Source organism: Mirounga leonina, unplaced genomic scaffold, assembly GCF_011800145.1.
Source record: "Mirounga leonina isolate KUSES-001 unplaced genomic scaffold, KU_Mleo_1.0 Mir_224, whole genome shotgun sequence".
NCBI classification, from domain to species: Eukaryota; Metazoa; Chordata; class Mammalia; order Carnivora; family Phocidae; genus Mirounga; species Mirounga leonina.
In genome coordinates this window covers 3,224,932-3,241,330 of record NW_023270615.1, presented here as the reverse complement: position 1 = coordinate 3,241,330, position 16,399 = coordinate 3,224,932, and the positions used below count along the sequence as shown (strand labels likewise).

Here is a 16,399-nt window from a genome sequence, read left to right as displayed (position 1 = left end):
GGACGCCCTAACCACAGCCTCGAGGGGCTTCCATCCAAGTATGTTAGTAAGAAAGACTCTAATAAATACAACAAGAGGCAGAATGTGAGGAAGGCCACAAAACAGGTGCAAAGCATAGGAAGATTCAAGAGAGAGAAGGCTTACTTCTGTTTGAAAAGACTGGAGAATGTTTTCGGAAGGAGGAGGCATTTGGTCTGGGTCTTAAATGAGAAGTAGAATTTCAGTGTGCAGAGAATAGGATGGAGGAAGATCGAGGAATTTAAGGAGGTGTTAAGATAAGAGCAAAAAGCAAGGGGAAAAAAAAGTCTCTTCAGGGGAACCATGAAGAGTTCTATGAAGAGGATATATGCATTTATTTATACCTCCACTTTAAGGCAATATTGGTAGATATGTAAAAATCCACCACCACCACGTGACTTAAAAATAGCTGGAAAAGAAAAATAGTGGTAGGATCACATCATGGAGTTAGAACTTGGGCAAATATAATAAAATACACATTCCAGAATTCTATACATTTGATACGGGCAAGTGATCCATCTGTGTGTGAAATGAAAGCTTTAAGGAGCCAACTCAAAAGGATAAACATAAGCAATTATATAAATGTTGTTAATTAAAGGAAATCATGTTCCTTAATAGTCAAGATGGAGCCTGAACTGGACTTGCTCACGAGAACACAGGTATTCTGAGTAGAAAATCAGAATCAAAGAAATCAAATCAAAGAAAAAAAAAGAGAAGAAAAGAGAAAAGATAGGAAAAGAAAAGAAAATCCCCATACTCTCAACAACATCCTTGGCACAAGAGATGAGTTTCACTGTGCTGACCTAATGTCTTGCATCAGCGTGAGCCAATGGGAGATAAAAAAAAATAATACAGGACAAAGAAACTTTATGGTATCCTCTGCAACATGGGACAAGTACATAGTTCCCTGGTTTGCGCTTAACCCTGGGCAGATTTGGGGACATGTAAAGAAACATCTGCGTTACACATTTTTCACTCAATCTTCCATAAATTTTGATTTGGAGTTGATCAACATATTGAGATAGTTTATGGGAGTGAATTAAAAATATTCCTGCTGGGCCATTACCTAGAACAAAACTCTCTTAGGCTGACAATTAAAAGAAGCCACATCCCTTAACCAACAGTTAACATGGAGAGAAGGTGGCGTCCTGATTTCTTCCGTTGGCACAGCCTGGATTTCTACAAAGCATGACCCAATCCTGGGGTGACTCTTCGACAGCCCTTGTTCTAAGAGAACTCTCCCGTGGATCTTAGAACCAGGTCCTCCAATGCACTGGAGGAATAGTTAACTACCCTGTACGTTCACAGATCTCAGTATACTTTTCCGAAGCTGAGGTTCCACGGCTTTCTAATTCAGCCAGCTGTGTGGAATAACATCTGGGTGCTGCTTCAGCTTCACTCTCTTACTTTGTCCCCCTTGCTCTCTGCCCTAGGAGGCTCCCTCCCACTCTGAATTCCACTTGGTTTTGGGGGCCCTAGTGGGAGATCAGAGGGAGGAAGAGGGGAGGCAAAGATCTGCTCTCCTCTGGCTTCCTCCCTGTGGGAAGGCCCCTGGCTGGCTGTGTCCCTCAACACTAGGCCACGGCTATTCTCAGGAAAACTGACATTCTTGTTCTGGGTTCTGGAAAGCACCCTCTCCTTGCCCCTGAGGCCTAGGAACGAGAACAGCTGTCCTGTTTCTATTCCTGAGCGACTACACCATTCCTTGTGAGCTCCTCACACTTTGCTTCCATCTTTGTAAATACTCCCTTTATTAAGTATTTCTTGAATTATCCTCATTTGAATGTGTCATCTCTCTCCTGCTGGGTCCCTGATAGACTGATGTATCCTGCTTTTGTAAGCCATGACTTCTTGTCTCTCCTCAAATGCCATCAATTTTCATGGAAGTCTTTTTTTTTTTTTATTCCTGACATCAGTTTTGACATTTCACTATTCCAGCTGGAGAAATACCTTGGATTCTTCCTCAGACTAGAAGCCAACACAACACAAAAGGGCTCCGCTGTGGGTGTTCCTCCCATGGGACAGCCGACTTGTACTACCTCATCTTGGTGTTCGTGGCCTTTTCTTACTATAAAATCCTTTACCACAAAATACCATGTCTATAAATATTTGGAAAACTTAGCTGTACATTGAGGGGCTTTGATTCCCTCCCCCCTCTCTGGTCTCTGGCCACTTGAGTTGGCCCCACAAACCACAGATGGGGAACAGCCCACTGACAGGGCAGTAACCATCACAAATGAGCTGTGGTGTAAAATGTGCATTCAGGCCTGGGAAGGGCTCAGTAGGTCACACGACAGAGTGAAGGCTCAGCGGCGAGTTCTGATTCAGTTATTCTCCAAATAACACTGGGAATTTTGGCTATTAAACGCGATGCACTTCTCAATGGGACAACGGAAGAATAGGAAGAAATACATCAACCTGTAGAATACTTTGTAAAAAATGATCGCTTTGGCCTCTGTGTCTTATTGACAAGCACTGGGCTGGAAGGGAGAAGACAGAAGTTCAAGTCCTTATGTTACCACTGTCTCATTTCTGGATGACATTAACGGCTCATTTACTGAGCTGGTTTATCTATGAAGTAGGCATAATAAAACTGGCCCTGCTGCTCTCAGTTGGTGATTGGGTGGGACCAGACTTATGTGACATCTGTCCTGGGTAAGGTTGGCCAGTAGTGGAGAGCTAATATGGGCTGGTGGGGAGACACGGAAAAAAACCAAAAAAAAAATTTTTTTTTTTTCCCAAAAAGGAGACTAAGGCCTGAGTCCAAGTACAAATTTAAAGAACACTGAATATTTAATTATCGCCACCAAACGCAACACATCAAGTGATCAAATATAATTACAAAAATAAATGAACACAGAGTCAATGCCAAGTTTGGTGTTCTAGGTTTGGTTCAGGGCAAAGCCAAATAACAGTGAATAAACAAGGGACAGCTGTCGTTTATGGAATATCAACTTACCTTGGAGAAAAGGCAAATGTTTGGAACTGGGATGCAGCCCATCCAAACAGCAAGACCCAGAGAGGGGGTAGTATGTGCTCAAAGAGCCTGATTCTTCTGCTTGCCCAAACATATCGTTACCCAACGTCGAGAGAAAGAGTCGACAGATTATTTCTTTACCTGTTTTTCATTTTCAGCATTCACATGGGTTTAAGACCCATTGTACTAATTCCTCAGCTGTAAGTCCCAGACAGAAAAAGTCTGGTTTTAGAGGGTCTCGTGAAAACTGTATAAAGATTTAATGGGGTCACTCACAGGGAGAAAAGGGAGTTACTTCCCACAGTCTTGTCAGACAGAAAAAAAAAGGCCAGCGTCACTAATTTAAAAAGAAAGAATGCACAGCGATGACCATAAGAAGCAGGTTGTGTGCAGTATGACTCTATTGCGTTTGAAGGCCATTTTTATTTTAGGGAGTACCAAATAACTCACCTCACAGGGCTAGGAGCTATAGCTCCACAAATATAAGGATCAGGTTATTTCTTCTTTTTTTTAAAGATTTTATTTATTTATTTGAGAGAGAGAGAGAGCAAGCAAGCACAGAGGAAGAGTGAGAGGGAGAAGCAGACTCCCTGCTGAGCAGAGAGCCCGATGAAGGGCTCGATCCCAGGACCCTGAGATCATGACCTGAGCCGAAAGCAGACGCTTAACCAACTGAGCCCCCCAGGCGCCCCTGGATCAGGTTATTTCTAAATACTGTTTCAAAAGCCCATGTGCCAGAGCTCCCCCTCGTCCTCCTCCACTCTGCCTCCCACTGCCCTGCCCCCACCCCTGCGTGTATCTACAAGAGACCAGATAAGTAGTCAGTCTACTTCCTCCTCTTGGAAATTATTGCCATTTATCATCCCTCACAGCTATTTCCTTACCCCACACCCAGAGAAAGCCAATATATTTGTATATTGATCAACCCACTTTTATATAATTTAGATGGTAGTGAGTTTACAAATGTTAATGGTTTCATGTTCACTTAGCAAGTAGTTAGTTCAGGCTTTTGAATATAACCTATGATTATTAATATTATTTGTCAACTTGGCTAGGCTATGGCGCCCAGTTATTTGGTTGAACACCAGTCTAGATGTTGCTGGGATGGTATTTTTTTTAGATGTGATTAACACTGAAATCAGCAGACTTTGAGTAAGGCAGATTATCCTCCAGAATGTGGGTGGGCCTTGTCTAGTCAGTTGAAGGCCTTAGGAGCAGGGTCTGAAGTTTCTCAAAAAAGAAGGAACTCTCCTCAAGTCTGCAACACAGAGACTCTGCCTGTTTCCAGCCCACTATCCTGCAGAATTCAGACTCAAGACCGCAACAACTCTTGCTTGAGTTTCTAGCCGGCTGGCCTGTCCTATAGATTTCAGACTTGCCAGCCCCTAAACCTGGGTGAGCCAATTCCAATTCCTTAAAATAATTTCTCTCTCTCTCTCTCTCAATCAAAGATAGATGGATAGCTCCTATTGCTCCTATTAGTTCTGTTTCTCTGGAGAACCCTGACTAGTACATAACCAAAGGACCCTTTTTTCGCAGGACATTCTTGCAACCATGTCTTTTTTAAAAGAAACCTATTAACTAGTTCTTCCCTATTTTAAGAACATTGTGTGTGGTGCAGATTATTGTGCCGATGTTCTCTGTGACCCCATCGGAAAGATTGGGCATATCCATCACTGTCTTGGGAGTTGGGGTGTGATCCTGAGCTGGCGGGTCTATAGCTGGAGGATGACCAAGGTTGGCAAAGCCTCTGGGAAGAGGGAAGATGGATCCTAGGAACCAGGACCCAGCGCTGCTAATCTCAAGGGAGAGAGTTTCTCTCCCCATACTCATAACGAGTTCTGTTAACAAGAGGAAGTCGGTGAAGTACAAGGAGAAAAACCACCTTCTGAGGCCTCCTTGCATTTTGACAATATGGCTTGCAGTTCTCAAACCAGTGTGGGAACTTGAGTGAGGGGGTGCGGCAGGGGGAGGGGAGGGTTCGAAGCCAATTTGTAGCCGGTATGTCATATTGCATATACTATCAGCCTACTTCTCTTTTAGAAGCCCAAACTTCAGGACAGTCTTGGTTCTGCCCTATGACCAAACTCTGTGTCAGAAGATGTTTCCAGCTTTTTAGTCAGAAAAATAGGACTATCTTATATTGCTTCTGTGATTATCTTCCTGTGTCCATGGTTTCCTTCATCTCTCCTTCCTAGACAGCTTGGCTGACCTCTTACCCTCTTCTTTGCCTTTCCAAATTATGACCTTCCCTTAATGCCCATCTCGAATTATACCTCTCAGGGCCACATTATGCCTTTGGTGGGCCTTAGGCACTGTTACTTTCCCGGGCTCTTTCCTTCATTAAAAAAAAAATCCAAAACTGTCTTTTACCTCTGCATTGGTAGGGAAAAAATATAATCCACACAGGAGCATAATCATTTTTTTTCTTTAGATGTTAAAAGAAATTCAAAGTTTCACGTGGGCCCTTTAAACTCCTGGGGGTCCTGGGCACTCTGCCTCCTGATGCGGGTGGGTACTAAGCCACCCCGGCTCCTCCTCTGTAAAGGTGCCTTATGCAGATGTCTCCCCTCTTAATTCACTAGCATGAACACACACTCTGGACATGGAAAAACTTAAAATCAAATCCCAGCTTCTTCACCTTCTAACTGGAAACCATACCAAGTGATTCAACCGTTTTTATTTTATTTTTTTAAGATTTTATTTATTTATTTGAGAGAGAGAGTGAGAGAGAGAGAGAACAAGCAAGGGGAGAGGGAGAGGGAGAAGCAGACTCCCTGCTGAGCAGGGAGCCCGATGCGGGGCTCGATCCCAGGACCCTGGGATCATGACCTGAGCCGAAGGCAGACACTTAACTGACTGAGCCACCCAGGCGCCCCTCAACCTTTCTAAACATCAGTGTCCTTCCTTGTGTAATCCCTGCCAGGGTAATATGAGGTAGTGTAGTGCATACATAGGGCTTAGTACCCCGTCCGTGGCAAATGCTCATGATAGGTAGCTATTCATATTTCTACATATGTCGGTCATTAATTACTTTAATTTACATGTTACACTATTATCTACCTCTTTACCTGTGTTTGACTCCCTTCTTAAACTAGAGGGCTGTGAGGAAGTTTTAGACCAGTGGTTCTCAAACTTAAGCATGCACCAGAATTACCCATGTTAAAGCACAGATGGCTGGACCCCATCTCGATTTCTTGATTCAGGAAGAGTAAGGAGTAGGGTCAGTAATTTGCATTTCTAGCAAGCACCCAGGTGATTCTTTTTTTTTTTTTTTTTGGAGATATTTTAATTTTTTTTTTTTTTAAGATTTTATTTATTTGCGAGAGAGAGAATGAGAGACAGAGAGCACGAGAGAGAGGAGGGTCAGAGGGAGAAGCAGACTCCCCGCCGAGCAGGGAGCCTGATGCGGGACTCGATCTCGGGACTCCAGGATCATGACCTGAGCCGAAGGCAGTCGCTTAACCAACTGAGCCACCCAGGCGCCCAAGCACCCAGGTGATTCTGAGGCTGCTGGTTTTATTTAAAAAAAAAAAAAAAAAAAAAAAATTTTTTTTTAAGTAATCCTCTACTCCCAACCCCCAGATCAAGAGTCCCATGTTCTACCGACTGAGTCAGCCAGGTGCCCCGAGGCTGCTGGTTTTAGGACCCCGCTTAGAGAATCACTGTTTCCCATAACTCCGTACCCTCTCAAAATCTAGCACAGAGGGACCCTTTCAAATACAGTCAAGAGCAAATTATTTATGCAAAAGGTAATACAAATGCCGGCGGGAAAATATGCCCCCTCCCCTAATTGTGAGAAAATTTTCATTACTGCAGGGGCTGAGCAGAAAAATATGAGAAAGAAATGTTCCAGAAAGAAAGGGGGCTAGTGATACAATTGAACAGTCTCATCTGTCGAATTGCAGGGGCATGTGCAAAAATGCAGACAAGAAGCCAAACAATGGCTCAGCCAACTCGAGGCTGCCTGAGTTCTGAGCTCAATCTATAACAATGTCAGAGGGACTGCTGGGATCCATCTGCTACTCTCTTTCTGATAACGGATCTGGGGTCTCTCTGGAAGGAAATAGCTTGACAGGACGAAAGACAGATTAGGCCAACTGAAAAGGTCTGGATTTAGGAAGCTGACCTTGAATCTGAGCTTTTAACTCTTTATGGCACTTTACTAACCCTTGATATATTCCTGCTGTTCCTTCTTGTTTTCTTATTCCTTTCCTGGAGAAATGCAATTTGCGAAGACCAAAGCTCTCACGGACACATTCCGTTTGTACCCAAGTGAAGCTCGCACAAATGGGAGCTTGAGGAAGGCCTGAGGTCCTCCAGCCCAAGTCACCAATTTTATGGAGGAAGAAATGTAAGCCTAGGGTTAATCCCCAAATACATGGCCAGTAAGGGCAGAGCCAGGCTGGAATCCAGAGTCTTTGACTCATAGTGAGTATGTGGTATGCACAGTCTTTTATACTCCTGAAATGAGTAGGAAAAAGAGATCTTTTTTTCCACGACATTTTAAAGAGGAAACATAATCTTCTTCTTGTCACAATTTGCCTTTTTGTCCCTGGGAGCAAGAGGGCTCCATCAGGACATATGAAGAGAAACGAACAACCCTTCATGGTATCAACAGGGCCTGGGAAGCTCGAGGGCAGAGATGACATCCTGTTCCATGACATTCTGCCATATATCCACTGGCTACCCAGAAACTCCATACAGAGCAGAATCTCAGACACCATGTGGGGAATGAATGAATGAATCCCTAGTTTGATGGTTGTTTGCCAATTTTTCAGCCAGTTGGGGAGTGAATGTTTCACGTGAAGATTTTGAGGCTCAGTTAGCCCTTATCGTAAGTGAGGTAGGACATAAAACCAGATTTGCCCTTTGCGTGAGATAGGCTGTGTGTCTGCTGGAAAAGCATGGACTCTGGAGGTGAAAACCTTCGAATTCCAGAGTGTTCACTCTGGTTACTTAATTCAAGGCACCCCACCAGCATGTGGAAAGTAAAGGTAATAATGCCTACCACCTCAGGGTGGTTGTAAGTATTAAATGAGATGATGTGAGCAAACTGTTTGGCGCTCTATGAAAAAATGTAAGTGCCCTCCCTTCTCTGGTTCCAGCTGCCTGTTTAAGAGTAATATAGGGATTGAGTAGGTTGAGTACATGTAAGTATCGGAAGGGTAAGTACAGACTCTGGATGGAAACCGAAGGGTTTTTGGTTTTGTTTTTTTGGCTGAAAATACACACAAATCGTCATTATCTTTATGGTTATCTAGCAGCTGCTTTTACGGATGGTACGCTTGGCCATACATAGAAGCAAAGCTCCCATCATCATCTAGTTATTCTTCATATTCCACAATCCCTCACCTTTTCCCCAGATTCTAACACAATATTTTTCAGGAAAAATAAATAAATAAATAAATCTAGCTTTTGCGCTTACCCGTTTGGCCTCGGTTTCCTTGTTCTAGGCTCCAGAAACTCTGTCTCCTCCTCCATTTCCGTTTCAAGGATCCTGTTTTTCTGAGAAGGTTGGGGTGGCAGCATTTCCCATTCATTGTCATGGGCGACAGCCTGTCGCAGAACTGCATCTGGGCCAGCCCTGCCTTGGCTCTTGCTCTTCCGGGGTTGGCTGCCCAGACCTGGGGCCTCTTCTAGTGCTAAAGATTCCACAGACTTCATTCCTCCTAGAACCTGCATTTGGGGACCTTGGCCCAAGCCACAAGCGGAGGTCAGCTCTACCACCTTGCCAGACCATCCAGGCCCCGATTTCCTAGCTTCCAGTGACTGATGACCGACCTCACCATGGCCCAAGACCATCCAGCTCTGGTCTTGCCCAGGGCTCTCAAGAGATGATCTCTTATCACCTTTGGGAGACATTCTCTCTACAGGATGAGAATCTTCTCTTTCATTTAAGGAGGCAGGCTGACAGGAATCTGGGAAGCCTGCTAGCTGAGTTCCTGGCAGCCCTGTTCCTTCAGAACCTGTGTGAAACTCTCCTAATTCACACATGTATTCTCTGGCTTCACTGGGCCCCGGAGTTGGGGGTGAATTTTCTTCATGGTTTACAAGTATGTAATCCATGTGTAGTGCATGATGATCTTCATTCTTCTCCGTGTACACTACTTCCCTGTATTCTGGTGTTAGCTGCTCAGGCTCTTTGATAGGAATTACTTTTTCTTCTTCCAATTCTGATATTCCCTCGGTGGTACCTAGAAGTGGAAGATGAAGGCGAGAAGGGGCGAACAAGGCTGAATTAACACGTTATGTGATTTGTGATCTTTGCAAATGATCCATCTAAGGAGAGATAATTTAAGAATTTTTATTTATTTTTTTTTTGGTGGAGCTGTTGTATTTTCTCAGGCACCCTCAAAGAGCGGTATTAACAAGCAGCAGATATTTACGGCTGTAATGCAGGACTTGGTGAAGCATGCATTGCAAATGCAGTTAGTTCCTCTTTTTTACCCACAACGGTAGGAAGAGCTCGGTTTACAAATATGTTAATTGCATGAAAGCAGCAGTTTCTGGGATGGGGGTGGGGTGGGGTGGGGGTGGGAGGGGTGGAGAACCCGGTTGTTTCTTACCATTTGGTGGTCCTACGTCTCCATCTGCTGGTGAATCTGAGTTATCTGTTTCTACTTCCCAGTCAATGTTTGATGGAGACAGCTCAAGGTTGGAGTCGGCTCCCTCTGGCAAAGAGACCGACTCAGAATCTTCATGAATATGCAGCACAACCAGCTGTCCGGGCTGGCTATTTTGGGTTCTTTCGTGCTTTTCCTTGCTCCTTTGATCAGGAAGGGCAGAAAGCAGTATCTCGGCTGCTTTGCTCCCCAGAGACTCATCCTCTGGAGACCCAGCCTCCTCCGTTGTTTTGACACCAGGAGTAGGTTCTGTGAGATAGGACAAGTCAAAGGGGGGTGTGTAAGGTGCCAGAGATCGCTTCAGAGCATCTTCTTCCAAGGGAGGGTCACCACCATAGAGAAAATGTTCAGGCTCTTTCATCAAATCTTCATCGATATTTTGGCCCATGACATCATATTCAAAATCACCCCACGAGGCTTCGGATGAACAGATGTCTTGCTTCCCTGTATCCCCATCAACTGGTGTTTCGGGATTGCCCTCTGATAATGTCAATTTACTCATGTCATCTATCGTTCCCGTGGATGTGTTAAGACCTGAGGCATCACTGAAACTGTGGTCAAAAGCAGCTTCGCTTACATCCAGACAAGTGTCGGAGGCTAGCAAGGCGTCATGACCAGGGGCAGAATTCTCACTAGCAAAAGGCTGCTCGTGGTCCAGCAAGGCTCCTACATCTGTCTGACTTTCCAGGGGAAAGCCCTCTGACATCAGCGAGCTGTTGCTGTCCATAGTTGGCTCTTGGAGAGTTACAAAAATACCGGTTCCCATGTTTTCAGTCATTGGGATTGTTCTGTCCACAAGCTGCAGAATTGGTGCTGTATCTGGGGAAACTCCGTTCTCGGATGCTTTGAAACCTGTGTTATTTCCACCATTGATTTCAGAAGGTTCAGGGGAACCTTTGTGAGAGGCAGGCTGAGATGAGCCCCTTGCGTTTGCTTGATCACTGATGGGAGGCAGTGGAATCACATCTTCAGAAGATAGTTCTGAATCGTATGGGACAAATTCCCGCCCAGGCTCTGGATTGGGTTCTTCATCCATCTTCGGCTCAGTGAGATATAACTCACCAGCTTCCGCTTCAGGTCCCACTCCAGCCTTGATGTGCAGCTCAGTCTCTTGCTTTACTTCATAATCATGACATATATCAGGGCTATTGGAAGCCTGAGAATTGCTGTCATGGTCACAGTGAGTCAGTATATCTGGATTCTCACCATCTGCTTTCAAACTGAAGGGCTGCTTAGCATCCATCCACAAGTCAGGCGAAGCTGAGGCCAGTTGCCCACCCTCTTGGAAGTTGCCATGTAAAATATCTGGAACAAATGTGCCTTGGGGGCCCTCACTAGGGGGAGAGACATCCCGTTCAGAGCTTGACTTCTTTACCAACTGGGTGGGAGAACTGACAGCAGGGAAATCTGAGGCAATGGTTGAATTCGTTATTTCACCGGGATATGATTTTCCTTCTTCCCACCAATTTGTTTCTTGGCACTCAACCTTCGAGACGTTAGATATCACACATCCATTTTCATCTGTGTGAGTATATGTTGGGTCTGGCTGATCCCAGACGGACAGCATTGTGTTCTGACACTGCTGCTTTGGGGTAGGTGTTTCTGAAGTCAGTTCTTGACCAGCAGAAGACATGAAGCTTTGCTCTCTGGAATCCTTTTCTTTAATTTGGTCCAATATTACCAGCTGGCTAAGCTGATCAGCTTCGGGGTCTGGCTGCCTTGGTTGAATGTTCCAAAGTTGCTCATGGGAGTTCTCATTGCTATCCAGGAAGGGGGACTGATGTTCCTCGGTGAAAGGATTGGTACATTGCGTTTCCATGGGTTTGGTATCACCCTGAACGGGCGCTCCCCGAGGACTCACGTTTTGGTACACTGAAGAACTCATCTCTAACACAGTACTTGAGCTAGGTAATTCCCTTTCAAATGCACGCTCAATTGGTCGTCCTCCTTGTAGAGAGGCATTCCACCACTCAGTGCTCTCGGCTGAGAAGCCAAGCATTTCCAATTTAGAATAATTCTCATTCTTCGATTCACTTTGGGGGGAGATTTGCCATGGGGTATCTCCTGTATTCGCTGTTTCCGGAGATCTCATCTCCTTATCCACTGCTGTGATCTGTAGTTCAGTCTCCTTTAGTGGCGAGAGAGTCCAGTGATCGGGACTGTTTTGTTGATTGTCACCGAACGCGGTTGACTTATTCTCTGTTGGTTCTGAACCGCCTCCATAGGCAGAAAATTCATCATTGGGATCAGCTGTGGCCAAGAACTTACTAGGTTCATTCAGTGCGTCCCAAGGTTCACTCTGAGCAGCTTGGCAAGTGCCCAGAGGGACCTCTCTCTCCACTGACTCTTCATCGTCTATGCTGTCGTCGTTGGAACCTGAGCTTGTTGCAGAGAACCTGGCATCCTCTGGCTGCACAGTTTTAGAAATGTCATGGTCGTTTTTCTCCTGCTGGCTAACCACTAGATTTCCTTCTTGATAGGCATCGGAATATTCTGAATATTTGCCTGTGTCAGGGCTGGATAAAGAGGAAAAGGAATCGCCATCTATGGAGTCACTCCAAATCTCTAAAAATTTAGGAACCTTGTGATCTAAGCTCTTTTCCAACCTGTCCATTCTGGTTTTCTCCAGGTCCTTCATTTCAGCAATTACTTCTACTTGGCTGTCAGGAGTAATTAGTGCAGATTCTTGGTGATTCTGTTGGCTCCAATCATCTTGATGCTGCTCCTGGTGCCCTGTATTGGGTCTCTGGTCCCAGGAAGGCAATGCAGCTGAAGAATCGTTTAGGCCAGGACTCGATGCACTGGAATGTGTATACTCACTAGAAATACTATCTCTGCGATAGTTTCCTGATGGAATAGCTCCTGGAAGGTTGTCTTCAGTACTCTCGACTTCAAGATTCTTAGTTATCTCAGAATTTGGTAAATTGACCTGCACGTCACTGTCTACAGAGGCATCCCAAATGTCAAGGCTTTGGGGACATTCATGGGGTGGCTCTTGGTTCACTCTCTCTGGCTCCAGAACGTTACATTTTTCAGTTTTCTCAAGATCCGTTTCAGGTAAAGATACAGTTTTTGTTAAATTCAGCCCACCTGAAATTTCAGTGGTTTCACCTGAATTTCTGTGATACATGAGGTGCTTTTCGCAGGTCTCTTGGGCCTGCGGGTCATTTGTGGACACCTCTGTGTGCCCATCACAGGGATCTGGATTGTAGGACCCCCTCTCATGCTCTAAAACCTCCTGAGGTTCCTCAGTCTGAGGACTAGAAGTGAGTGAAAGAGAGCTGACTTGGCCCGATTCATTGCAGATTTCTTGATGTTGAGATGCCACTGGGGAGGAGCGTTCCCCACCACTTGGCCCTTTTCCAGAAATCCCCGAGGCTCTGTCTAGCATCTCCTCCTCACTGAGGCGCTCCCTTGCAACAGCTCCATGGGCTTCCTCCTCACCTTTGCTTTGTCCATAGCTAGGACCTTCCCATGGATCTGAGTGTGCAAAATGCCCTGGATTCTCAAGGGTGGTTGCCCAGGATGCTGCATCACTTGGCAGGGTTCCTCTGCCCGTGTTCTGCTTCTCGGGATCAAGTGCTCCTGACTCGTTGGCTCCAGAAGCTTCTAGCACCTCTGGGATAGAACCATCCTTACTTTTTTCTGATGAGTTGGGAGTTTCAGGAGGTGATTTGTGTTGTTCAGAATCTGTAACGTAGGATGGGCTTGGTAACATTAATGAAGACATGTCATTATCTCTCATGACGGAATCCCAAATATTATTCGCGATTAGCTGCCCACTTCCTTCATTCAGGCTGTGATATTCATTGGTAGGAGGGTCCTTGCTCTGCTCCGGAGAGGCAGGGAGTTCCCAGTCTACCTGATTTGCTTCCTGATACTCCACACCCCATGGTTCCAGATGTCTCACGGAAAATCGGGTCTCAGGTTCGGGACCTTCAGCCATGTATCCTTGCGCCCGACCTTCGCTGGAGATCACCACACCAGCACTGCAGTCATCCCAGTCCAAATCGTTATCCATATCGGAGATGGTCGCAGTGGACTGCGTGTCCTCCAGAATCACCCTGTTCCACAAGTCAAGGCTGTCGGGGACCTCCTGGTGGGAGTTGGTGCTGCTGTGTAGAAGCGTGAGCTGACGGTTGGTTTCATTGTACAGCCGCATCATGCTGGGGTCGTCATAACTGGACAGGCTGCTTTCTCCGACGTCATCTTCCAGGGAGATGTTCTTATCATCGGGGGACTCCGTCTCGAGGAAATCTTTATCTGGGCTAGGAGTGACATTTATTTGAGAACTATTATCTGCATCAGGGGAACCCCACATTTCTAGGTTCCCGGGACGTGAGCTAATTCGATTCCTGGGTGGCTGCTCTGGGGACCCAGGAGGCGTTTCAGTCTCCCCCGTGGCAGAGTTAGCATCTTTTGACTCCAAGCCTCCCTCTTGAGCAAATGGTTTGTTTTCTGTTTCTTTTTCATCTCCAGCAAATGTTGGCGAAGTGTAAGAGTCAGACGTGGAGTAGTTGGTATCTAAGGGGGAAGGCACTGAATCTTCCCCCATGTTGGATGCACTGTAATTGGAACATTTATATAAGAAGGAATCTTCCCAAGGTGCCAGGACATCTGACCCTCCTTTCTTGATACCCTCCTCAAAAAGGTTCCAGGAATCGACCTTTTCATACACCTTCCCCCTAACTTTTGGATCCACTAAACCATTCTGATTTTCCTGGGTTGGCTTAGAACTATTCCACGCGTGATCCAGATCAGAGCTGGGATTCCCAGATATAAGGATATCATCCCTGGGGGCGTGGTTCTTCTTGCCCCAGATTTCTTCACTATTTGCCTCGCTGGGTGAATTGTCTTCTGAAGGAAAAGAAAACCCACTTTTTGCCATGGCCCACTCGCTTGGGTCCCTCACAGAAGGTGTCTCGCCACTGGTTGGGTGCAGATTCCAGGTATTTGCCAGAGCTTTGGCACCATCTTCTTTACCAAAGGCACTCCAGGCTGGGAATGACACCACAGCAGCTGGGTCACCATCTTCTGGGGGATTTCCCCACGGCTCCGGCATCGCTGTGGGAGAGCGATCAGAACGCCACAAGGCGGCAAAGTCTTCTATCAGGTGATTTGTTCCCTGGGGAGAAGCGTTTGGCAAATTCGATTTCTCCGGGGGCACATTCTGAAACTGCAAAGGGTCCTCATTCTGGTCTTGAATATCATTGCTGCCAAGCCCAGGCCGACCGAATTCAGACTCCCAGGGACTTGACTTTGGGAATTCGAGACTCTTTGGTTGAAATATAGAATCTGAGGCTCTCCTGTCCGCTGGGCTTGGCTTATGATCTTTCCACGACTCGGGGCTCTGGAAGACAGACTCCTGCTCACTGGAACTCCATGCATCTGCAATATTTTTAGAGTCGATTTCCAACCCCCCCCACCAGCTGCTGCACCTCGCACGGGTCTGTGGTGGCCCGATGTGACCTGTGTCTGTTGCTTTTTGGGTCACATTTTCCGGATAGAGTAGAACTGGTTCTTCGGTAGATGGCGAGCTTTCTACAAAGCTATTCATAGGTGTTGATGGGACCCTCTTTCCAATATTTTTTAGCCTTTCTGGTGAAGGAGATTTATCTCGCACAAAACCTGTCAGGCTCAAATTTCTTTCAGAGTGATCCTGGGGACTTTCTTGTCTCTGACCAAACTCCTCATCAAATTCCATAAGGTTATCTTTGCCAGCCCCTGACAAAAGCGAACTGGATGAATAATTAGACATGTCCATCCCTATCCCACTGATTTCTTTAGGCCCTGTGGGGGGTTGCCCTTCCGATGAATCACTATTGGGGAAGAAGTCGTCTGCGGGAGAGTAGTCTGCAGAATGGGAAGATGGTTGGGATTGCCCAGAAGCCATGGGCGCTTGGTCAAAGTTGAAGAGATCAAAGGATTCACTGTGTTCTCTGGACTGGGCAAGCTCCTCTGTTATTGCTCCTTCAGGGATGGGACTATAGGAGTCAAACCCTGGGAGGAGGCTGTGGTGAGGCCCCGCACCTTCTCCCACTGGGCTGTCATCACTGAGGAAAACCGAGCTCTCCTTGGACGAACGGCTGCTCCTAATGGTGGCCAAGCCACTGTCTGGGCTGACGAGGTCTACGTTCCCGTCCACCTGAGCCTGGTTAGAATCGTTCAGATCTGGAGGATTTTCTATGAAATTCACGGAGCTGGGTTGTGGCTCTATGTCAGAACCATACAACTCCATAATCCCGGAAGATCCCTGGGACAGTGGGGCGCTGCCTGCCACGGCTTCTGTTGAGGACGTTCGGCTGTTGGAGGCCATCTCTGGACACCTTCTGTTGATGACTTCCTTGACAAGAAGAACCACCTGATCACAGGTCACCAAAGGGTTCTCCTGCTGGTACACCAGAATCTCATCGCAGCCACATTCAAAGGGCTCCAGCTCTAGGCAAGGGTTCTGGCATTCTTCCAGTTCACAGCAAATCTGTCAGGGAGGCACAAGGGTTCATGTGAGCACTGAGGCACTCTGCTCTTTGCAGTTTGGCTTTCTTAATTTGCCTTAATATGAAATTAATTTGTGTGCATCAGTCTACAAAGAAGATCTCAAACAACGGAACACCGAGTAATGTAAGACACGGAAAGTCCCACTTAACATACCACCACCTCTTTCTACAATCCCATCGAACTGGCTTTTCTTTTAACTCAAAATCCAGCAGCTCAATGTTGTTTGCTCCTGAAAGTTACAGGTGAAGAGATTTAAAGCGTTTTAATCCTTTCCTTGGCG

The 16,399-nt window shown here is 46.1% G+C and overlaps 1 protein-coding gene across 5 annotated transcripts in view; it reads right to left on the bottom strand.

Annotated features, from left to right (window-relative positions):
• Nucleotides 1–16,399, bottom strand: part of PRUNE2 (prune homolog 2 with BCH domain) — a 260,162-nt gene that overhangs the window by 68,752 nt on the left and 175,011 nt on the right. For all 5 annotated transcript variants that reach the window (XM_035029016.1, XM_035029019.1, XM_035029018.1 and 2 more), the window contains exons 8-9: nucleotides 9,565–16,099; nucleotides 8,424–9,192 (exon numbers count right to left, since the gene is read on the bottom strand). In XM_035029016.1, the coding sequence (XP_034884907.1) occupies nucleotides 8,424–9,192; nucleotides 9,565–16,099 (7,304 nt within the window). The remainder of the gene's footprint in view (nucleotides 1–8,423; nucleotides 9,193–9,564; nucleotides 16,100–16,399) is intronic.